The sequence below is a fragment of the Phalacrocorax aristotelis genome, chromosome 6 (genome assembly GCF_949628215.1).
Source record: "Phalacrocorax aristotelis chromosome 6, bGulAri2.1, whole genome shotgun sequence".
NCBI lineage: Eukaryota > Metazoa > Chordata > Aves > Suliformes > Phalacrocoracidae > Phalacrocorax > Phalacrocorax aristotelis.
Genome location: NC_134281.1, coordinates 18,658,910 through 18,682,489, shown reverse-complemented (window position 1 = coordinate 18,682,489; position 23,580 = coordinate 18,658,910). Strand labels below are relative to the sequence as shown.

The window sequence follows — 23,580 nt, the reverse complement described above, 5'->3', positions numbered from 1 at the left end:
GCATTTGGTAATGCAAATGTTCAGTCCCACACCCATCCAGCCTATCTCCTGCCTGTGACCCACCAGTCCCACCTATCTCCCACTGTGCCCCACACTGCTGGGCAGAGAAAAGCTCTGTCAGAAGGTAATGTGGTTCGGAAGCCTGATTTAACTGCTCTCATTTCCTTCTGCATCTACCTATGGAGGGAGGCAACCATGATGGGACCAAGTTGGACAGTACAGGTGAAGAGAAACATCATGAGGAGAAGGAATGCAGAAGTGCCCAGTGAGGTACAAATGCTGACTGAAGCTCTGCCTGCGAATACCATATGTTCAACTGCCTCTCTCCCTTCTTATTCTCTTATTCACACCAGCAAGAGCTCAAATACACACAAGTCTTTCTATTACCATTTCCTCTTCAATTGTTTTCTCCCAGCCACACATTTTCACAGAACTGGTGGGGGCCATAATAGCTGTGAGACCTTCTGCTCTGCACTTTGGTTCGGCTCTAATTAGTCATCAGTTATTTGGGAAGGCACATGCATAAGCAAAATATCATCATTCATGTCTCATTTCCTTAGGAAACCAGACTACAAACATTCAACTCCTTCGCTTCCTCTGCAGGGCAAACTCAAAGTAACAACATCAAAGCAGCAGACCACAATCCATGACTGTGCAGACATTTCCGCAGGTTTGTGTTTTCTCCAGTGCCCTCTATCTCCAGGATTGAGAGTGACTCCCAGACAAACCCAGCCTCAGCAATGCAATGGTATAAATGCATCCAGGACTTCAGCCCAGGCTGTATTTCTAATACCCATCTTGCTTTTGTCAAAATGAATCCGAGGCAAATGTTTTTCTTACCAGAGAAACTTTTGCACAGGTGAAATGGCAGCCAAGTATTCCTGTGTCCCCAGAACGTAATTCACAGCGAGCAAGATTCTTGCTGCCTGGCAATTCCTGCAGGTATATTTAACATAGATGCAGACAGAAGATATTACAATATTTAGACAGATAGTACATTTTGGCACATATGGCGGTGTTCTTGCCTAACAGAGGAATAATGTTTTTTGTCCTACAGGAACAGCCCTAAAAATTTGGACTTCCCAGAGCTGAGGCCAATGAGGCATCTCTAGATGCGAGGTCACCACACATAGTCTGTTACCTGCCAAATTAATGGTATACATGTCAGTATGAATACTGAGAAAAAATAATTGGAAAATGTTTGGCATAGAGTAAAGTAATGAAGCCTGAGAAGCCAGATGTGGCTCCTAGGCAATTCCTAGCCAGCATGGAGATGAAATGTTTAGTTGTTTTCTTCTCTGGAAACATTTGTCACTCACCCACAAACAAGCTGCAGGCACAACCAGCCCATCTATGTAAATAAATCAATGGTCTGGGCTGGGAAATTGCTATTGGCACCCCTAAGCTGGCTTTCCTTGATGAAAACATCAAAAGAGTAAAGATTTAAAAAGACATCTCTTTTTCCCCCTAAGAGGGGAAACTGCCCACACTGGATGCTCTAAAGGACTCCTGAAATTCAGGCAAAGCCTGATGCCAGGTCTGTAAGGAGCTTCATGGTTCATATTTGTGTTTTCCTGCATAAACCTCCCTTGGTGTCTGCTTTCTCTTACAAATCCTGCTAATGAATGAGCCACAGAGGATTCAAGAGCACATTTTTTCAGCTATCGAAATGACACCTATAGAGCAATAAAAGGACATCAAAGCACTATCTGCAAACAGTCTGTGAGATGTCACATGAATCAGAGACTCACCACAAGAACTGATCCAGAAGGACACTTGATCCCCTTCTCACACCTGCCGCATCTTGACTAGGGCACAAAGAACAGGACAAGTCACATATGTGCCCTCTACCCACGTCACACCAAGACACTAATCTTGAATTACAAATGATGCTGTACAGGCTGCTGGCTAGGACAAAGACAAAGACATATTTATCTCCATGTCTCAAAAAGCGAAAAAAGAAAAATCACGATGCATGGCCCTCAGGTCCTGGCTGCTATCAAAGGCTTCACACAAGGACTTATTTCTGCACTCCAGTGATGTACACAAGGTTTTATGTCTGCACTCCAGCGACTGTACCACAAAACAAACCAGAAGGGGTCCCATGTTACACTTCTGAGTCTCTGAGCTGGGGCAGGGTTTTCTGCAGGCCTGTAGTTCCTTCATGAAAGGCTGCAAATACTTTTTTTCTGATCTGTACGTGGGCAGGCCTGCCTCACTCTGACCCTGCAATCTTCAGATGGCGAAGAGCCACGAGACACATGCAGGCTGGACTTTGGCCATGACTCCCAGGCAGACCACAGCATTTCCATTCTATAATTGGGCTGGATTCTACTTGCACAGCTGAGTATCTGGGAGTCCCTGCACCAGCCTGCCCCACGGTTGTCACTGTGAGAGAGCCCCAGCAAGTGAACTAAATGTGATTTGCATGGGAGCTATATACAGCACAAGAGCTGCAGATCTGTTGCATTGGAAGTACAGAGTCTGAGGCTAGAAAGTACCAAGTCTCCATGATGTCCCATTTCACATGAGGCTCATCAGAGGTCAGATCACAAGCTACTGTCTCATCCATGTGTAGGATGTGTAGGTCTTCTGCTGTTCATCAGTTTGGTTCAGTAGGTAGAAAACTCTGTGAAATAGTGGTCAGCTTCTTGGTAATCATCATTACCTTTTGTATGGTGGTGGTATTGGCAGTGCAACGATTCTTCTGTATCTGGAGGACTTGTGAAACCCCAATCAACACGCCATTCTTCGTCTCAAGAAATTTTCCATCCAAAGGAATATTATTGACAAATTTCTGCAAATGAGAAGGGAATAGCTGAGACGATAAAATTCAACTCCTTTTGCATGGATTGCTTGACAGCTGTCAGACAGCCACAGCAGGCAAACTGTAAAGGTGTCCAAAACAGACATGGGTGTATCCAGCCACCAGCCTTCGAAAGTGATAGGTCTAGCCAGATTCTCAAATGGCAAAACAGTCTTCCCTCCTTACCTGGGTGCTGTTTTGATAAAACATTAGCCAGTAGGAAAGCCCTAACATGCTGTTCTTATGGATTCCACTTCTCAAGTCTGCAGGTGAGAGCTTCTCTCCCAGTACAACGTGGTATAGCACTGTCTGATTGTCCTAAATCCACAAAAAACCCAAATGTTAGGACTCTTTTGACTTCCTAGACTACAGTTCAGTCAGAGGTATGGCATGAGAAGAGTTTCTAAGCAATCTGTAACAGCTAATTAAGCCCAGATAGCCTAGTAACTCCCTATCACAGAGGACTGATCACACCTGATAAGTCTATTACTGGTTGAAGTCATAAATGGTTTTTGGAACCTTGCAAAAGGTTAAAAATTGCCACAGATATGCTACAGCCAACCAGAAAGGGGAACATGTTGTGCCATCTATCCACATTCAAATCTACTCAGAAACTTGCATTTGGAGTCCAAATATTCCTTTTGGATCCCATTGCAACACCCCAGGAAACACTCTGATTTGTCTCTTCCACATTCTTCCTAGCTTTTAGCATCAGATGTGCTTCTCCTCTCCACGCTCAAATCCACTGAACTCAAGTTTATGATCTGACAGTGTACATGTCCCTGCACCTACCCATTACATATTCAAACTGAAAGCAAGCAGTGAGCTTACCAACTGTGTCACATTGGCAGCACGGCAGTACTCCTCAATGGAATTGTTTCCAGGAACAAAAACTGTATATTTTTCAGAGGACTCTATTTTTCCAATGAGCTGGTATTGCTAAAAAATGCCCAAACAGTGACATTAGCAATTACACTGGTACTCAGTAAAAACAAAAACACCCATGAAATCAATTAAAAAGGCAAGAGCGCTAGAGGAAATGCTTGAAAATGGGATATACAACTTCCACTCAGTCACACATGTCTATTTGCTTGCTCCTGCTCCTGGGCTGATATAAGTGCAGCTTCTTGATTATGAACAAGCCTTCCTTTTCCTCTAAGTTCCTCTGCACTGTACAAGCATGAGAGCACCTGCAGTAGACAGGTTGTCTTTCAGTGTAATAACATGCCAATGATAGAGAGATCTAACTGCAGTATATGCAGTATATTGATCACCCTTTGGCTGATCAAAAGAGCTTTCCTAGAAGAACACTCTGGAATGGTAGGAAACATGTGGTCTCTCTTTTCTCACCAGGCAGTCCAAATTTTGTCCCACCAGTACAGGGTAAATAAGGCATTTGCTCAAAACACAGTTCTGACAACCAAAACAGTGCTCACATCAGCTACTTACCTGTAGCAACTCCTTGAATGTGCTGAATGAGGCAACTGTCTCAAGCTGTTTCTGCAAACCTGGAGGACTTGGTGGGATATCTCCTGAAGGAGGCAACAAAACCTGCAGAAAAATTGAGTTCATAAGCTAGGCTGGGCAAGGGTCTCTTGGGGAAATCACACTAGCCTCCTGCCCTGCTTGCAAGACAGACAGTTAGAAATGGCCTCATTTTACACAATTCTGCAATAAACTTAACTCTTCTGTCAGCCAAGAGAAGAGGAACTCCTCTCCCGTTTGTCCTGGAGACAAATATTTTAAACATTAAACAGGAAACATCTGTCAGGACCTTGTGATAACCAAATATATTTTTGCCATTATACCCCTTCCTAACCATCCAGCCATGTATTCCTTCTTGGCCCCATTACAGATGCTGCAACACAAACCTGCAACATTTCCTAGTATCGCATGTACTGATGTACCTTACTGAGGACGTGAATAATGCCATTGCTGGCAGGGATGTCGCTGATGACTATACTTGCATTCTTGAGGGTTAATACCTGCAAAAGTATCAGAGGGAGAAGCAAAAGGTTTAGAAATCTCTAAGCAAGTTCAAAACAAATGTATTGTTCGTTCAAGATTGCACATGGGTACAATTTTTAAAAGATGTCTGAGTTTGAGGGCATCAGTGTCCCAACCAGGCTCCCCACTGGACACAGCAGCTCTTAACTAAAAGAGGTTTAATTTGGTCCTGGTACATATGTGTTATGTAAGAAACCCTTACACCGCTCCTGGTGTTTATCTGCCATCTGATCTGTGGGTTGAGGCTAGGTAATTCTGGTCTGTCATATTTTTTGAGTTTTTCAGCAGTGAAGACACCTTCAAGAAAGTGGGCCCTGAAGGGAATAAAGGCAAATAAAGAAAAGATTAGGACACTGTGATAACAGGGAGTGAAGATCATACATTCACGTCTCTCACATAAAGTAGTTAAGCATGTGAAGTGCATGATGGATGGAATTACTTGTCCTGATTCCATATGCATCTACATGATAGGGAAAATCTCTCTCTGCAAATACATGAAAAATAAACCCACTTCCCATAGCCTGTGGTCTGTTATGTTTTAAATGCCTACTAAATACTTCGCCTGCTAGATACTTAATCTTACTTCTATATTTGTCTCAACATTTTTTATTTGTCTTGTACAAGCAGAAGTCCAGCTCATGGCTTTGTTACTGTTGTTTGGCAATATAAAGCAAAAGCAGGAGTCCCCTCGTACCTGACTAAAAATGGCAGCATGTAGGGGGTCAACCAGAAATCTTTCTCAGTCTCACTCAAGTTTTTGATAGCTGCCTCCGAAGGCACCAGGACAGTGACATTGGTTCCTGCTGGGATGCTGAAGTGAGATTTCTGTTGTGCAAAGCACAAAAATGAACAAATAAGACATGCCAGTGCCACATCTATACCGCAAAATATAATCAACAGTCATCCTACATATGAGCTCCAGCAGCACAGCAGGGTCTCCTGTGCATGGCAGGTAAATGCTGTTGGCCATCAATGAATGCTACAGATGGTTTCACCAAAACAATTGACACCTGTTTGCCAAGGGAAAACCTGCTGCTTTAAGCCCAACTTTTGTACTTCAATTAATCTTCAAACCCATTTAATCATATGCATAAATCCTTTCTGAACCCTCAAGATCAGTTTTGGGGGAGGGACAAAAATTATTCCTGGCAAAAGCAATGTATGCAGCAAGATAGGTAAGCTAAAGCTCAATTAGATGCTGTACATCATAGCATGCTTCCACAGACTTGCTGCAGTCTGCAGAGTGTCTGTGTCATTGCCACGCTGGAGGCAGGGAAACAGTAACAAGAAAAGGAACAGTCTAACTTCTCAAAGCATGCTCTTCTGAAAAATGGCTATTATAATACTAACCCTTTTTCTTTCCCTTCTGTGCTATTTTATGATGGCCAGGAGTTACAGATGATACAACCATGAAAATTAAGTGTAACACCGCCCCAGCTTCCTCTAGTGCTAGAAACAAGCCCCCCAAAACACATTCACGACCCTCACTCTATCACAGACTCCAGAGGTTTTCTACATTCTTGCTCTGTAATGATTTCTCCTTTGCTGTTGTTTTGTTTTTCTATAATGAAAAAGATAAATGGGGTCACTTTTTCTCTAACAGCAGTGTTTACAGAGACTTCACTTCTACTGAACTTACACGTGTGGGCATCCCATGTCTGTTCTTACCTTAAGCCAGTCATAGAAGCCTGCGAAGTGGGAATTCCTGGCCAGCTCCTTCCAAATAGAAACAACAGAAAGGTTACCCCTGCTGAGCGCTGGGATTGCAGGATTGAAAGACCCAGGAAAGAAGCCCTTTGCAATATCAAATCTGGCAATAATGACTTAGACATTCTTCTCTCACCTTACAACCATTACAGGCACTGTGTAACATGGGGTGGAATGTTCACTCCTAAATTGTGTAGAGGACTGTTTCCTGATACAAATGTTAGATGTGCCAGCCGGGAAGGAGGCGCTGCTGGACTTGCTCTTCACAAACCAAGAAAACCTGCTTTGTAATATCTCGGTTAGTGATAGCCTTGGCTGCAGTGACCACAATATTGTGGAGTTCAGGATCCTGCTGAGTGTGCTGAAGGTCAGCTCTAAGACAAGGATCCTTGATTTTAGAAGAACAAACTTCAGTGGACTTGGGGCTCAATTGGGAGGGATACTATGGGAAGCTTCCATGGAAGACAAAGGAGCTAGTAAGAGCTGGGGGTTCTTCAGGAACTCTCTATTGGAAGCACAAAGCCAATTTATGCCATACAAAGGAATAGGAAGTAAGCGGAGCAAGAGGCCCCCATGGCTCAACCATGACCTCCTGGGTCTACTCAAATCCAAAAGGGAAGCACACCAGAATTGGAGAAGTGGAGGATTATCTGCCGAGAACTACAAGGGCATTGCCAGAGAGTGCAGAGACACAGTCAGAAAAACAAAAGCCCAACTTGAATTTAAACTGGCTGTAGACGTCAAAAATAACAAGAAAGGGTTCTTCAGACATGTCAACTGTAAGGAGAAAAAGAAGGAAAACATAGGCCCACTGTTAAACAGAAAAGGAGAATCAATCACCAATGATGCAGAAAAGGCAGAGGTCCTCAACACCTCCTTCACCTCTGTCTTTACCACCACTGCCGGGACCCAGGCTTTGGGAACAAAATTGCCAATTGAACCAAACACCAACCCACCATCGATGAAGGAAGAGTTAGTATATGAATTACTACAGGAGCTTGACCCCCACAAATCAATGGGCCCTGACACCATCCACCCGGGGGCGTTGAGAGAGCTGGCTGACATCATTGCAAGGCCGCTCTCCATAATCTTTGAGAAGTCATGGAGAACGGGGATTGTCCCAGAGGACTGGAGGAAGGCAAATGTTACCCCTATCTACAAGAAGGGCTCGAGGGAGGATCCGGGTAACTACAGGCCCATCAGCCTTACTTCAACCCCTGGGAAAGTTATGGAACGAATCCTCCTGAGGGCCATCACAAGTCAAATGAAGCACATGATTGGGAAAAGCCAACATGGCTTCACTAAAGGCAGATCGTGCTTGACAAACCTGGTGGCCTTCTATGACAAAGTGACTTGCCTGGTTGACATGGGGCAGGCGGTGGACATTGTCTACCTGGACTTCTCCAAGGCCTTTGATATGGTCCCCCACAGTCTCCTCCTGGAGAAATTGATGTGTTATGGCCTAGGCAAGTGGTCTGTGCAGTGGGTGGGGAACTGGCTGACAGGCCGCACCCAAAGGGTGGTGGTAAATAGCTCTTTCTCAAACTGGCAACCTGTCATTAGTGGAGTCCCCCATGGGTTGATATTGGGCCCAATGTTATTCAACATCTTTATGAGTGATCTGGATAACGGCATTAAGTGTATCCTGATGAAGTTTGCAGATGACACCAAGTTGAGTGGGGAAGTAGACACTCCAGAAGGCAGAGCTGCTCTGCAGGGAGATCTGGATAGGCTGGAAGAGTGGGCCAACAAGAACCTTATGAAGTTCAACAAGGAGAAGTGTAAGGTCTTGCACCTGGGAAAACATAATGCGGGAGTGCAGCACAGACTGGGATCCACCTGGCTGGAGAGCAGCTCTGTGGAAAGGGACCTGGGGGTCCTGGTGGACAGGAAGCTCAACATGAGTGAACAGTGTGCTGCTGCATCCAAGAAGGCCAACAGGATGCTGGGTTGCATCCAAAAGGGCATTGCCATCAGAGAGAAAGAAGTCATTATCCCACTCTACTCAGCGCTTGTCAGGCCACACCTGGAGTACTGTGTACAGGTCTGGTCCCTGCTCTACAAAAAGGATGTGGACAGGCTGGAAGGGGTCCAGAGAAGGGCCACCAAGATGATCAAAGGATTGGGAAGCCTGCCCTATGAGGATAGTCTGGGAGAACTGGGTTTGTTCAGCCTTGAGAAAAGGAGGCTTAGAGGGGATCTCATCACCGTGTACCAGTACTTAAGGGGTAGTTAGAAAGAAGATGGAGACTCCCTTTTTACAAGGAGTCACATGGAGAGGACAAGGGGGAATGGACACAAGTTGCTCTTGGGGAGATTCCGATTGGACACAAGAGGGAAATTTTTCACAGTGAGGACAGTCAACGATTGGAATAATCTCCCCAGGGAAGGGGTTGACTCGGCCACGTTGGACACCTTGAAGAGTCATCTGGACAGGGTGCTGGGCCATCTTGTCTAGACTGTGATTTTCCTAGAAAGGTTGGACTAGATGATCCCTGAGGTCCCTTGCAACCTGAGATTCTGTGATTCTGTGAAAACTATACTTGAGCCATTAAAAAAAATATACTCCCAAATAAACAAACTCTTTTCAACTCATCTGCAATTGCTCATGTTTACCAGAGACAAGGATTGAATCCACAATGGCCTTTGATATTTTTAATGACAGAAAACTGGCCTAGCAGTTCTGACCTGAAAAACTTTCCAAACAAACAAAGAAAGATGTCTTATCGCATAGAACAGACAGGGGTGAAACAGCTTAGAAATTATTGCCAATGTTTTCACAAACACACTTGTCTTGGCACCAGTTCTCTGTGGCCTTGGGCAGACATGTGCTCTGCTGTCAGGCTGGTGTTGGGAGAAGGAGTCAACTCAGGTAACAGAAAAGGAAAATAAAGCCAAGCCATTTCTCTCCAATGTCAAGAAAGCCTCAGACATTTGCTCTGTACTCACTTTTAGAATATCCCCATAGCATGTCACGCCATCCCCCATGTAACCTTGAGGGCAAGCGCAGGATCTCTCTTCTCCTCCAAGGGGTACACACATAGCCTGCAAATACAAGGAAAGAAGAAATTAGAGAATAAACGCAGGTTATGCAGTGTTACACTTATCTAGAAATTGAATTCTGGCCTCCCATGGCCTGGGCTAGAGGAGCACACAGAAGCACCTTCCTCCTGTTGCCTTTACAGTGGCACTGAATTTATACCTCATGCAGCAAATGCGAGCTTTGTTTGTATGAACTCACAAAAATCAGAGGATCCACCTGGGTAAATCAAAGACCAAACCTTGTAACACCTCAGTGGCATGCTAATAAGGTGATGTAATGTAAATTGTTGCAATTCTCTTGATGCCGTTGCTGAAAAACCTCTGTCAGGGAGCAGAAAAACCTCCACTGCCATGCTAGCCTTGGGACAGCACTTTAGCTTCTCACCAAGTCATGGCAGCCACCGTTGTCCATGAGGCACGGGTTGATTGCATCACAGTTGTGGCCATCACCAGCATAACCCCTCTTGCAGACACATTTGCTCTGCAAGAAAGAGACATTTCAATTTTATAGACCTATCAGAACATACTCATTTGCTACCAAAAAAGGCCTAGGACAGCAAAACCTGTTCTTAATTTATTTTCCCAAGTTTTCTTCGTGGTCTCTCAAGACCTGGAAACGTGGAGATATTTCCTTAGCAGGGCATCATCCTCTATCACAGCCCACATGCTGCCTGATTACTCAAGCGCATTGATCCCTTGCTTTGCTTGGCTGTGGAGGGGTCACTTGAAGATGATGGTTTCCATCTTTATTTCCAGCTTTTCAGGGAATGACACAGACTTAGCAAATGGCAGAAAGAGGGGTTAATTTCAAAGCTTCCTGCTTTCAAGATAGCTAGAGAAGCAGTTGCACATCTCACCTCACTAAAATCTGCTAAAGATTTGGCATCTTTTCTCAGCATGTTGTCCAGCAGTCCCTGGCTCAGTAGGAAGAAGCACCCTGAGAAGCCACCTCTCCTGTGTGCCTTTCTCCTACCTCAAGGTGCCTGACTGCCAGTCCAGCTACCTCCATGGACTATCTGAACAGCTGCACATGCTTTTCTGGATATTTTAGCATTGCCCAGAGACAATGCTGTAATCTGGGAACAAGGGGGACACAGCAACTGATGCCTTATACTGAACCATATTATTAAGTGCTGTCTCTTCCCTTTGCTGCATAAAGTTTCAGAGTAGAGGAGCAGCCTCAAACACATCAGTGCATCTCACCTCATACAAGTACACTGTGTGGTTTTAGCTGCAGCCAGTGTTTCTGGCAGCAGACAAGCAGGCTTTGCTGCTGACCAGCCCAATTTCTACCTCTGGCAATCCCAGGCCATCTCAGAGCAGCTTAGGAAATGTTAAGTCCACCATCAGCCTGCTGAGCATTGATCATACCTGGCCAGGGCCGACATAAATGCAGTCAGCGTTGATGTGACAGTTCCCTCTGCTCTCCAGCATGCAGTTGTCTATAGCCATGCAGGTGTTCCCATCCCCAGTCCAACCTGTGTTGCACTGGCAGGTGGCGGTGCCAGGGCCCGTACTGGTGCACAGGGCCTCCAGGAGAAGGGAGAGAAAAAGAATTACACTCAGCAGAAGGGAGGGAGTGCAGTGCAAATACAGCAACAAATCTCCTTCATCAGACTGTGAAGAGTTTCTGAATGACCAACTCTGATTCTAGCACTGGGGGTGTAAGCGTCTTCTCCAGAAAAGTTCTTGGCAAGTTAATGACAAAATTATTCTGGAAACATTTAGTGTTTTCAGAGAGTGAGACACCTGTGTCTAGAGTGGCTCAGGACTCCTATGGCATTCCCTACCATCCTGTAAAGCTTTTCCATTACAGAAGAAATAGTCCCCGAAGAGGAGGAGCACAATCTCCTGCCTGGACACGCAGGATAGAATCAATGATGGAGGGCAGATCTCTCTCAGGAAAGACCTGCTTTGTACTCAGTGCCATTCTATTTCCTTCTACATGGCCCAGTGATTTCTTCTCACTGTGGGGTCTAAATTATGATGAGGTCTGACCATTTGCCAGTCATTTCCATTATAAAGGACCACAGTTCTTTACTGAGGATAATAATGTAGTGTTGATGGTTACTAGAAATATGAGTTGTATCTCACAGCTAAGCTTTAGCCTGAACATAGCAACAGGGAAACTAACACATATTAGAAGAGCTTGAGGGGAAAATTAATACAAACCAAAAATTACCTGTAGACCTAATCTCTGGAGCTGCCAAAATATCTGGTTCAAACCAGCCAAGCTCTCCCTGGGGTATCACATTTTTGTGCCAACCCAAACGATTGACAGCCTTATGATGACTGTGTCCAGGTACCATCTTACAGACAGGGAAAGTTAGCACACAAAATGTGTAACAGTCCCAGGAGTCCTGAATTCCTGCTCTGATTGATAGGAGCTGCTTCTCCACGCTTCGACAGTCTGACTCCACTTACATTATGCGAACAGCCTCCTCGTTCTGGCTGACTGCACAGGTCAATAGGCTGGCAGGAAAACCCGTCACCTTCGTATCCATCCATGCAGACACACCTTAAAAGTACGAACACAAAAGGATCACAGATAGAGCAGCTCCCTGTGAAAGCCTTCAGAGAGCAAAAAGGCAGTTTGAGCCTCTCAAGCAAGCAAGAAACTGGCTTTGATTTTTAGCCTGTTGGCTGCATTACTCAAATAGTCCTGTGCACCAAGTAGGCAGAGATATATACACAATTACAGGGCTGGCAGTCTCACAGCTGCTAAGTGCCTGTACAATGACACTGTGCCACCTGAAAGTGTATGCCAGAAAGACTGACCTTGCTGTGTCATTGAGGCTGCAGACAGCATTCTGGTGACAGTACTGGGACAACCCGCTTGGGCCACAGTTCTTGGATGTCTTGTCACAGAATTTCCCGGTATAGCCTTCCTTACAGGACCAGGGCTGACACACACCACCACTGCCAGGCCTGTTGTCACAGACACCATGGACACATCCACAATCTGTCAAGTACATGGAATAAGATCAGTAACTACAAAAAGTCCAGGATCCACCACTGTGACAGCATGTTGTAGATTCCCAACTTTCCTCCACAACCTCTTGTGACACCAACTGATCACCCCATTTGTTTTTGACAGACATCCATATAACTCAAAACCTGGCCAGGGAACAGATCCTGTGACTGCCTGGGTCTATGCTTTCTATAGGCTGTAAGGACAGGCTAAGAATTTAGGCTACCAAGCTCAAGGTACTTGTCAGCTGCCTTTTCTTTCCTAGCAGTAGAGATCTAAATAGAAGTCCCATACCTAAATTTAGCTGATGTTACCAAGTGCCCCATCACCTCTGTCAGATCAGCCATGTTTGCTCCATCGTTGTTTGAAGGGACACCCATGATGACATTTCTGTCACTTCTTCCGTGATGCTGGTGTTGTGGTTTATCCCCAGTTAGCAAATAAGCACCACAGAGCCTCTCACCCACTCCCCCCACCCCAGTGGGATGGGGGAGAGAATCGGAAGAGCAAAAGTCAGAAAACTTGTGGGTTAAGAACAGTTTAATAATTAAAATAAAATAGCAATAAAGATTATTATAATTATAATAATAATAACAACAATAATAATATAATGAAAAGGAAAATAACAGGGGGGAGAGAGAGAGGGGCAAAGCTGGGGGGTGCGGGGGGGAGAAACAAACAAGTTATGCAACCGCTCACCGCCTGCTGACTGTCACTGCCAGCCCCTGAGCCGTGATCGCCGCTTCCCCCATCCAACTCCCCCCAGTTAATATACTGGGCATGACGTCATATGATATGCAATACCCCTTTGGCCAGTTTGGGTCAGCTGTCTTGGCAGTGCTCGCTCCCCTCCCAGCTTCTTGTGCACCCAGCAGAGCATGGGAAGCTGTGAAAGTCCTTGACTAGTGTAAGCACTACTTCACAACAACTAAAACGTCAGTGTGTTATCAGCATTATTCTCATACTAAATCCAAAACACAGCACTGTGCCAGCTACAGTGAAGAAAATTAACTCTGTCCCAGCCAAAACTATCCCTTCTGGCAAGATCAGCTGTCAATCCAGGATACATGAACCTGCACTACATCCTTGCCCTACATTTTCCTCTAGTCTCTCTGTCAGAATTACTAACCTTCGTCACAGTTCTCGCCATGCTTGTTTGGGTTTGAACAGATGTGGCAGGCTATTCCTTTGAAACCTTCAAAGCACTGGCAGTTGCCATTCCCTTGTATGCCATCGCTGCACTGGAAGAAAAACAAAAAGAAAACCAAAGTGATTGAAACTCAGGGAACCAAGGCAAAGCCAAGGCGTTGATATCTGTCAAAGGCACTTTGATACCTGCAATGAAAAATAGGACTTTGAAGAGTGGTGGTAGTAATACAAAATCCCACATAGCCAGAGCTGTCCCCAACAGTCATGACATGATTCACATTAGAGCTCAAGACAGAAAACCCACTGAGTACGTGCCATTCTCCCTGGATCTTCTGCTGTCACCACTGTGGGCTTAGCCCTGGAACACAAATTCTGAATTGTACTTATCTACAACTACATTCTCTAACACCCCGCCTCAACTGCTCATTGCAACACAGCAGGATCTTTCATACTTACATTTCCCCGGCCATAACATGGACTGGAAAATCCCCCTGGGCATGGCATGCAGTCTGGACCAAAGAATCCTTTGCAGCATCCAGGTTTCTGAAACAAAAGTGAAATTGGTAGGGTATGGCATGACTTAACAAGAATTGCCTGAAGTCATCCTGCCCTCTTAATTCTGAAATCCTGGTCCTCCTCTTTGCCATGGACTGAAATGGACTGTCTCATTTGGCATCTGTGTTTCTAGGAGTTCCTGCACTTAAATTTTTTTTCAACAATACCCCTCTTTCTGCTCACAGCCTATTCTTCTCAGAATAAATCACCATTTTCTGCTCTCTGGCTTCAACAAATATAGTCCGTGTTTTCTATGAGCTTTCGTTTTTTTAATATTGCTGGCCCACTCACTCCTACTTTATCCTTGCTGGGGACTGCGCTCCTTTGGAGGGATGTAGCAGTCCTGGATAGCAGGCCTTGTTATGACTGACCAATGGAAGAATAATCACAAGACAAACAATCAGCAGTATTTAATGAGACACCCACAAATCGTTCCATATCATTGGCACTGTGAGAGCACAGGAGCTGCAGACAAACATGGGGTCCATAAACTCACTAAGAGCGACTGTCCCAAATCATCTGACAAAGTTTCACAAACAGGATGCAATCACTTCACAGCTTAGAGTACTTTCCCTGCACGCAGCTTCCTTTGGGAGAAATGATAAGACCAGGGTGCACTCAGAGAAAATATGCCTCAGCTAATGCTGCACCATTTGTCTCATGGCTTCCCCCAGCTTGGCTGGTCACAAATGGCGTGCTTTATTTTAATTATTTATTGTACTCAGGTTTAACTGAGCTGCTTCCTAACATTTGCAGCAGGTTCATACTGTGTTCTCTGTTTGCCAAAGAAAAAGCGTGTAGCCAGTTCATGTGATGGTCCCTTTGCATGGGACAGATTTCCTTGTGCTCCCATCCAGCTCTCTCTTAGCAAAAGAAGTCAGAGCTCTTCTTGATGAATGAGGAAGAGCAAAACTGAGTTCCTTTCAAAGGGAATGTGGTCTTCAGTCACACTCACCATGATGGTTTGATTGCAGTACCTGGCACACCCCTTCTTCAGGACATTCAGCCCTTGTAGATCATGGAAGTAGACACATTCTTTTGGGAAGAGTGTTGGTTCCTGTACAAACAAAACAAGTCACCAGCACTGTAACCTTCCTCTCTGCTCTTTTTGCTGCAGAGAGCAACTATGCCTATCTCTTTGCTGAGGAAGTTCACAGAGGATCCAAGGTGAACAAGATACCATTATGGCATGCCTATCATGAAAGAAGGTACATGGCAGCTTCCCCTTGCTCCCAGCGTTCCCCAGGTGTGAGCCAAGGTGCTGCCCTTTTCTTCTAATAATAGTGTCTATGATAAGGGAGGGAGTGAGAGTAGGGGAAGATCAACAGGGTGGGAGGAAGAGAGGGAGAGGAGGCAAGGGGAAGGAAAGGGTGGGGCGGGGGAGAAATAGAGGCTAAGAAAGAGAGGGGGTAAAAGGGAGGAGGGAGGGAGAGTGGGGCAGAGGGGGAGTAAGAAAGAGAATGAGAGAGTGAGGGAGGGAAGGAAAATGAGGGAGGGAGGTGAGACAGAGAGTGGGAGACGGGAAAGAACTGCAAATAATTTTGGAACAATGCTCAGTGACCTGACATGGAGTTAGACATGGGCAGAATCAGGTCCCAGGAATATTCTGGCTTCACTTGCTTCAATCAGAGAGGAAAATGAATTACTAGTGATTTTGCAGAACTCTACTTCAGACATTCATGCCGAGACCACATCAGCAAGTTCTCTGAAAGTCAGATCTCTCAGAAGATACCCAACAGTTAGTAGTGGTGAACACCTCTCCGGCTTTCACAAAACAACATCTTGGGCCTGGCCTTCACACAGGGATTTCCTGGAACTTGCTGTTCTGCTAAACTCAACGTGGGATAACTCAAATACCAGCACCCAGCCTCCTCCTTCTCCTTACTCCACGTTCAGCTAGTTCTGCTCATGTCTGAACAAACAGGGAGCACAGGCCAAGAACAAATTGCTTCTCATCCTCTGCTGTGCAGAGGGCTTGTTGCGATTCTCTGGTCGTGATATAGGCAGTGGTAGTACTGAATGGTACTAGTGGGATCAGGCTTGGTTCTAGCAGTCTGGAGGAGCTGGCAGACTCAGCATGTGAGCAAGAAAGCTCTGCCTGAGGCAGAGGAGAAGTGCTAAATGCTGGAAGTCTACAATTCATTTAGCCCAGATTGCCTTACAGCTCTCTCCATTGATTCAGCAAACAGACTTCAGAATAAGAAATAGCACAGAGAGGTTAGCGGGTGAAAATCTGGGATCACAGAGTATGGATATATGGGGAGTATGTATCCTCTAACAAGCCTCTCTACTGGTTGCCTTTCCTGCTCTCTATTTATTTGAAAGTGTCTTGGGTTAGAAACTGTCTATCAGTGTGTCTGTATGTCATCATGCAAAGAAGAAATTACTGAAATAACCACAAATACTTACCATTTCCCTGCTGCCAGGTGGGCAAATGCTGTTGTTGAGGGCCTCACAATCCACACAAGAGCCCTGTTAAGAAAACAGGAGGGGAAAAGTTAATCTTCTCAATGGAACCCATTCTCCATGCCAAGAATGCTACAGAGCTACTGTTCCCAGTATATATCCAAAACATCACACCATGTGTCAGAAAAATTCCTAGGAGGGAGTTTCCACACTCTGAAATGGGTTAAGTTTATCACTTAAAATAAACTTATATCACTTAAAATAAACTTAAAATAAATGATTCCGTTGTCTCGAGGAGATGCTTGCAGCTGACTGCAAGATGGGGTCTGTATACCCTCCATAAGTCTATCAGCCACTAGACATGCAGCTATACTGGAAAACACTTCGGGCATCCATGAGCAGGCCTCACTAAACCAACAAGTTACGTGGACCCTTTGGCCACTTGGGATTAACCATGTCTTTCCAAATCAGGTACCTCTTGCCTATTCAGAGCCTCATCTTCTTTCTTCAGTAACCTACCAATGATCAAACTGGGGAGCAACAACCTAAAATAAGGTATACAAAACTGTTCAGGTGAGAATATCGCACAGCATTTGTCGCTCATGCTGGTGAATGACTGCTTCCTGTCCAGACTACAGGACATGAATGCTGACAGCAATGGGAACAAAGCATTGTCAGCTTGCTGAGTTAGCAGCTATGGTGTGAAGAAGACCATATAAGGCCTTACAAAAAGGAAAATGTACTTCTGAATCAAAGGCAGGACAGGTGCAAGGAAAGAACAACAGCCTACAAGGAACATTTGCTGATTGCCAGCAAAGCAGTGCCAAGTGCTAGCAGAAGAAACATTGATGGTGCTGATACTGGATAAGATCACATCAGGGGACCGCTCAGAGAGAACGTGTTTCCAAAATGTAATTTACACAGCCTACTTTTGTCCCTCCAGGTCAGTGTGGGATCTACAGCAACGACTAGTGTGAGAATGAGAGAAGCTGACTTACTGTCACAATCTTATGTTGCTCTTCATTGCATCTGTGAGGCAAAATGGGAATTATTGAAGGAGGGATGAAGATGCCGTCCAAGGTATGAATAATACCATTTGATGCCACAATGTCTCGCATGTTTAAGGGGATCCCTGATTCACCCATCAGAATTCTTCCCTGATGCAGAAACACAAATAATTTATCTGCATTTTAGCCCATTAGACTATATAAACTACAAAAAGCCAATGCGGGAAACAGATGGGACACAACATGAAGTGCAACCACACAATAGATCAAGCCTCTTAGTGGAGTCACAGGTTGGATAAGAAGCAAGCTAATTCAACGACCTCACTTAAGTCTAGTTTTTTAAGCAGAGGAAGAAGCGGAGGTGAGCTAAAATCACATTGTTAGGAACCACATCCAGACTTTCTCCTAGCACAGGAGGGTTTGCTCAAAAGGGTTTTGATCCGTACTTACATCTGCACTGATGTTGATGGTAAGTATCTGGTTAGCCATAGTAACAATGTGTGGCAGCATTATCAGTTTCTCTACAGTCACCTGAAATAAAAACACAAGGAGACAGTACCATGAAAAAGCAGGGTCAATTCAATACAGCTTACAGAACCCTTCATGATTCCCACCACTTAAAAACCATTGACTTTAACATTTACATTTCATGAAATATATTAAACATAGTGGGTAAGAGGGAAATCCAGGACTTTGTGTGAATTGTTTGGAATACCACAAAACAGTGGTGCCGGCGGCAGCAGCCTTGGTTTTCATTCCTTGTGTAAGTAACAGTCCAGCACAGCTGAAATCAAGTCTCACTAATAGTGCCTCTTACTAATACAGCTGTAAGTAGGATCAGAGTAATGAGGGGATTTTCCAGGACATATTGAATAAACAATGAAAGTTCAGCTGGAAGCATAATAGAGAACATACTTAGACTTAATAAATAAGCTTATTTCTAAAGGCAGAAAAAATGTAAATGGCAGCTACTGTACTGGGAAACTTAATGATTTGAGAAGTTCTGAGAACCAAGACAATTGTTACTTTTGTGTCCAACAAGTTATTAAAAAAAAATCTCAGCTTGTTACCATGTTGTTATTCATCAATTGCAAGCAAAACTATGTTTTGCTGTTTTAACAAAGTGCTACTCATTTTCTCTATTGGAATTATGAAAATCACAAGGACAGACATTTGCTTCTCAGTAAAGAATGGCAATAATATTGATATTTCTTAATGAAGGACATGACATTGTACTATAATACTTAAGCATTCACTTCCTCCACAGGGAGGAAGGTTTTGTGTCTAATTTTAAACATTTCTCTTGTTTATCGTATAAGGGAAAATGTCTTGTCGATGCACTGTATTGGTTTTATTTACTCTGCCATTATAGTACTCAGCAATGTTGGTGCAAGAATTGACAGCACTGGGTCAGATCACAGGCTCACTTGCACCAGTTCTCCATCTCTAATGTAAGCCACTGATGGAGCATAAGGAGAGAGGAAAAGGAGCAGGGAATTTGGACCAATTTTCACTTGGCTATAACTTCTGTGTTGCTGCTATTAGTGTTTTAGGGAAACTGTAGGCTGGAGAGTTCATAATTAAGGTACACCCCTAATTAATAGTTTAACATATTAAAGTGATAGCAAGAGAGCATTTGCCTGCAGCAAACTCTGCTGGACAATATTTTCATTGTAAAGGCCACCCAGCTAAGGAGCACCATCACTCCCAGGAAACTCAGAGTTTCATGATAGAAGAACACAAGCTGTCCCTTTTGGCAACCACTTTCATGGTAAACATGTTGCCTCATCAGATCCTGAATCACATCTCTGCTCCTCCAAGGAAAGTCCAAGAAGTAGCAGCTGAAGTCATCGACACTCCAACCTCTGTGCCAAATGGTGCAGCTGATAACATGCTGGCCTGAAGGACCCCATTATCTGGAATTAGAGCTGCCTGCCTTACCGCTGCTGAAGTGTAGATATGATGTTTCACAAGTTCCTGAAGCTTATTTAGGCCCTAAGAAAAGAAGAGAACATAAAAATTAGACACCCCTTCAATGCTCAGGAGTAAGAGAAGGCAACTACATTGTCTTTTAACTAATGTCCTATAGCAGTGAATTCACTTGGTGAATAAGTTCCTTCATTTTCCCCCACCCAAAGCCAGGGTGAGGAAAGAAACCCAAACATCAGATTTAAACAATCTGGCTAAACATTTCTCGTTGCAGGTTCCACCAGCATTCACGTATCTTCCAAAGTCTTACAGAAACAGAGACGTGGTTTAGCCATCTCCAGCAAGAACAACTTTCAGCAATGATCACATTCCAGCACAGCTTAGTGCAACACAGTTAGCTCAGGATGTCTTAAAGTACTATGAGCTCCCACCTCTGTGAAAAGATAAATGAGCCTTCCATCTCTCAACTTATCCACACCATCGTTGCTAGGTACAAACACGGTAAAGGGCCCTGGTCCATCCAGTATTGCAGGCAGGCCACAGTTCTGCAAAACAATAAAAGATTTCATTGTGGATCTAGCATGAGTTACTATGGGGTTGTCTATCAGGAAGGGAGAGGAAACTAAGCAAGCCACTGGAGGCAGAGATATTGAAAAGCAGACATACACAAGAGGCAGCTGGACATCAAGGATAGGTATGCAATATAACAGAGGCATAAACATCACAAAAACATCGCTTGGACAATGAAGCCACTGGTGTGAATGCAACTAATGTGAACAAGGGAGTACTGGGCTAGTGCTCCCTGCATGCTTTAAATAACAAGTACAATGTCTCCTTCCCTGGAGACATTCAAAACCCATCTGGATGCGTTCCTGTGCCCCCTGCTCTAGGTGTCCCTGCTCAAGCAGAGGGGTTGGACAAGATGATCTCTAGGAGTCCCTTCCAACCCTTACTATTCTGTGATTCTGTGATATAAGGAGACTAAAACCGTATCTTTTTGCCTGAGGAGAAGAGAAAGAGAATCACGTTTATAATCACAACTGCAGTTAGTGAATTTTGTAAACAACTAACAGCCACAGAGCTGAAAAGAGGCAGGCCAAGACTGTGAGCAATGCTAGAGCAGATCCATGACCTCCATCAGGAAGTAAAAGGAAAGATCAGTCTGTCCCTAGTGAAAATGCTAACTAAATGAATCCTGGGCAGCAGCCTCAAGGGTTTATAACCTGAGGACTACTTTTATTTACAGAGCTACACCCTGAAAACAGGTAGCTACAATCTAGCTTCACATGGCAGCCATGAAACCTTCACTCTTTGTCCTGACAGTGGTCAAGAACTAAACATGCTTTGGAGAATAAACTGTCCAGGGGAGAGGGGAAGGGAAGGTGGGAAAGCAGATGGGAAAGAGGCATGTATGCTTGCTGCTTGTACCAGATCCCTTATAGATGTGAAAACTCCAATCTTTTCCATTACATTTGCTTATGTAAAATAAACAAAATAAGAAATGTCACAGAAAAAAGCATACATAAAGAAAGCCAAACTACTGAGATGTACTTAAATATTATTCAAAATTCCCACAAAAACAGCAGCAGGCTTTCCAACAGCAGCAATGCCACACCTCTATGGGGCAGGCACAAACACCCTTACCTCCAGTATAGTTTCAAATCTACTGAAGATCTCCATTGAAGCAAGGATCTCACCAATGGTTTTCTGTAAGAAGAGACAAAGAGGAAAAATAAATGGCTCGGGCTGAAGTGAGGTCTGAGCACGTACTGGAATGCCCTTGGCCAGTTTATGTTTGTGGTTTGCATGTAAAGATCTACAGAGGACCATCATCCTCAAAGTCTTCAATCCCTCAGTATAGGCCAGCTGACCTAGCAAGGACAGAGCCTGCAGTAACTTAGGCACAAACTCCTTCCCATGTACAACAAACAGGATTTTCCAAGGTACCATGCACTTGAGCACTCTTCTGCTTTCCTACTCCCATCTGAAGATTAAATTAAATGAAGAGGCAATTGCTTACTATCATTAAAACTAGAGACACACTACTTTCAGTGGTATACAAATCAGTTCTGAGCTGGTAGGTAGTGGACCTGCTTTGTCATCTCAAGTCTCCTGTACTGTAAGGCAATTGTTCACTCTGCCACCTGCAAATGAGCCCCAATGCTGAGAAAATACAATACAATATTCCTGAAAACACAGAGGAAACAGACACCTTCCTTTTTGCCATGTTGCCCGTGAAGACAAAGGCAACAGGAGAAATGTCTCTTCAAGTATTAAAACTTATGAAATTGACCTTTATTTGCAGGAACCTGCGTGGTTTTTTGGCAGAAACTGCTTTCCACACAACACACAGAGGCACAGACCATGATTTCCAAGGGACATGGGTACAAAGGGATTTGATGCCAAAAATGTCTCATGTCATCACTAGCCTTCATTGCAAAGCCAACATCATGAGGTAAGGACTGTTTGAAGCAGTCCAGAGAAAGACAAGCTCTGCAGGGAGCACTCTCACTGCCCTGCCATCCCACAGTAACCACAAACCCTTCCCTGCAGGTATCTGAGCACACAAATGCAGAGGTCCAGGTTCCCTTCTAGACTTCAGATACTCCTTTCTGGAAAACATCGCCATGAGAATGAGGAATACTGAGAGCATCTTAAGTGACAGCAGACTTAAACATCAGTGATGGGCACAATTAAATCCATATGAAGGCCCAGAACTTGTACAATTGATACACCATCCTTAGGGCACTTTAGCTGAAGAGCTGCTAACACTTAACACACACTCCAGCTGCTTTTTAAACACATGAAATACAACCATAATATTACACAGTCTGACTGTTTTTATAGGTTAATTACAATGGTGTAAAGTAAGTGCAAACTACTACCAAAATCCTGCCAAATCCAAAAGCTTGTGTCATTCTATGAGTAATCTTTTTGCAAGGAAATAGGAGGTAACAGTGCCTGCTTTCTGCATATAGAAACAATATAAAAATGCTCAGGCGTAGCAATGTAGTAGCTATAGCAAAAACTTCTCCCACCTAACAGGGAAAACTGCTTACCAGAACTTGAACCTGAAACCACTGCCCAGTGTCTCAAATTCAAGACATGACTTCAAAATGCAAAAGTCTAATGATTATTTGTCCTTATTTTACATATTTTAAATGCAAAGACAACTTTTTATTGTAATTTCAAAATGCAGCACAGAGCAACTAAAGAAAATATTAATTTTATTTTTATGTGAAAAATGCACTTTCAATTTATCCTGTAAGATACACAATCTGTAAGACACTACTGAAAAAGAGCTCATTTGCTATGCAGGGAGTAATCTTACTCATGAAAGTAGAAGTCTCTACTCATCCAAGCACTGTAAAAGCATCATTGAGATGTCTGGCTGATGCAGTGCTATTAGTTACTTCTAATGGCATGCTGACGTAATAGTGCTTAACAGGCCTTATCAGGAGATGAAAACAAAACACATAGCCTTTTCCCTTTAAAAAAACCTCACTATTTTGGTAGTTTAATTATGAAAATAGATTTTTTTAAATGTTTATTCTGCTGTCAATAAAACAGAAGAAATATAAATATCTACATACCTGTGGGTTTCTGATGTTGTCAGTGCTGGTTTTTTTCCTTAGGGTGTTAGTGATATGAATGACACCATTGGCTGCTGGTAGGTTTGGTTGGATAACATTGTACAGTTCCCCTGGCAGGTCTCGATATCGAAACGATTTGATGTGCATCTGGATAATAATAAAAGGTTATTTTATTGTGGTATATCTGTGGTATCATGATAGATCTATACATCATTGTTCCCTTCAGTTCTCTTGACCTATGGGTCAGGAAGGTGGAGGTACAACCAGAGTTACTCTGGAAAAAGTAAATTTAAGGGGTGGCCTGGGTGTAAAACAAACATCCCACCTCTACTTGAGTTTGGGCAATATTTTGATCTTGGGAGTACTTTTAAGTCTTATTACTGAAAGAAGACCTAATCTGGGACAGAC

General features: G+C 43.9%; 1 protein-coding gene across 5 annotated transcripts in view; it reads right to left on the bottom strand.

Annotated features, from left to right (window-relative positions):
• Positions 1–23,580, bottom strand: part of STAB1 (stabilin 1) — a 64,512-nt gene that overhangs the window by 19,026 nt on the left and 21,906 nt on the right. For all 5 annotated transcript variants that reach the window (XR_012661086.1, XR_012661087.1, XM_075096328.1 and 2 more), the window contains exons 14-38: positions 23,173–23,319; positions 21,224–21,286; positions 20,011–20,124; positions 19,592–19,645; positions 18,101–18,181; positions 17,642–17,800; positions 16,647–16,709; positions 15,193–15,294; positions 14,139–14,225; positions 13,663–13,774; positions 12,341–12,524; positions 11,987–12,080; positions 10,934–11,092; positions 9,948–10,043; positions 9,470–9,565; positions 6,482–6,529; positions 5,508–5,638; positions 5,016–5,127; positions 4,714–4,791; positions 4,256–4,357; positions 3,638–3,745; positions 2,993–3,124; positions 2,669–2,797; positions 1,752–1,808; positions 841–936 (exon numbers count right to left, since the gene is read on the bottom strand). Coding sequence is in view for 3 of the 5 variants with exons in the window: in XM_075096328.1 (XP_074952429.1) it covers positions 841–936; positions 1,752–1,808; positions 2,669–2,797; positions 2,993–3,124; positions 3,638–3,745; positions 4,256–4,357; positions 4,714–4,791; positions 5,016–5,127; positions 5,508–5,638; positions 6,482–6,529; positions 9,470–9,565; positions 9,948–10,043; positions 10,934–11,092; positions 11,987–12,080; positions 12,341–12,524; positions 13,663–13,774; positions 14,139–14,225; positions 15,193–15,294; positions 16,647–16,709; positions 17,642–17,800; positions 18,101–18,181; positions 19,592–19,645; positions 20,011–20,124; positions 21,224–21,286; positions 23,173–23,319 (2,604 nt within the window). In the remaining 2 variants the exon portion in view is untranslated. The remainder of the gene's footprint in view (positions 1–840; positions 937–1,751; positions 1,809–2,668; positions 2,798–2,992; positions 3,125–3,637; positions 3,746–4,255; positions 4,358–4,713; positions 4,792–5,015; positions 5,128–5,507; positions 5,639–6,481; positions 6,530–9,469; positions 9,566–9,947; positions 10,044–10,933; positions 11,093–11,986; positions 12,081–12,340; positions 12,525–13,662; positions 13,775–14,138; positions 14,226–15,192; positions 15,295–16,646; positions 16,710–17,641; positions 17,801–18,100; positions 18,182–19,591; positions 19,646–20,010; positions 20,125–21,223; positions 21,287–23,172; positions 23,320–23,580) is intronic.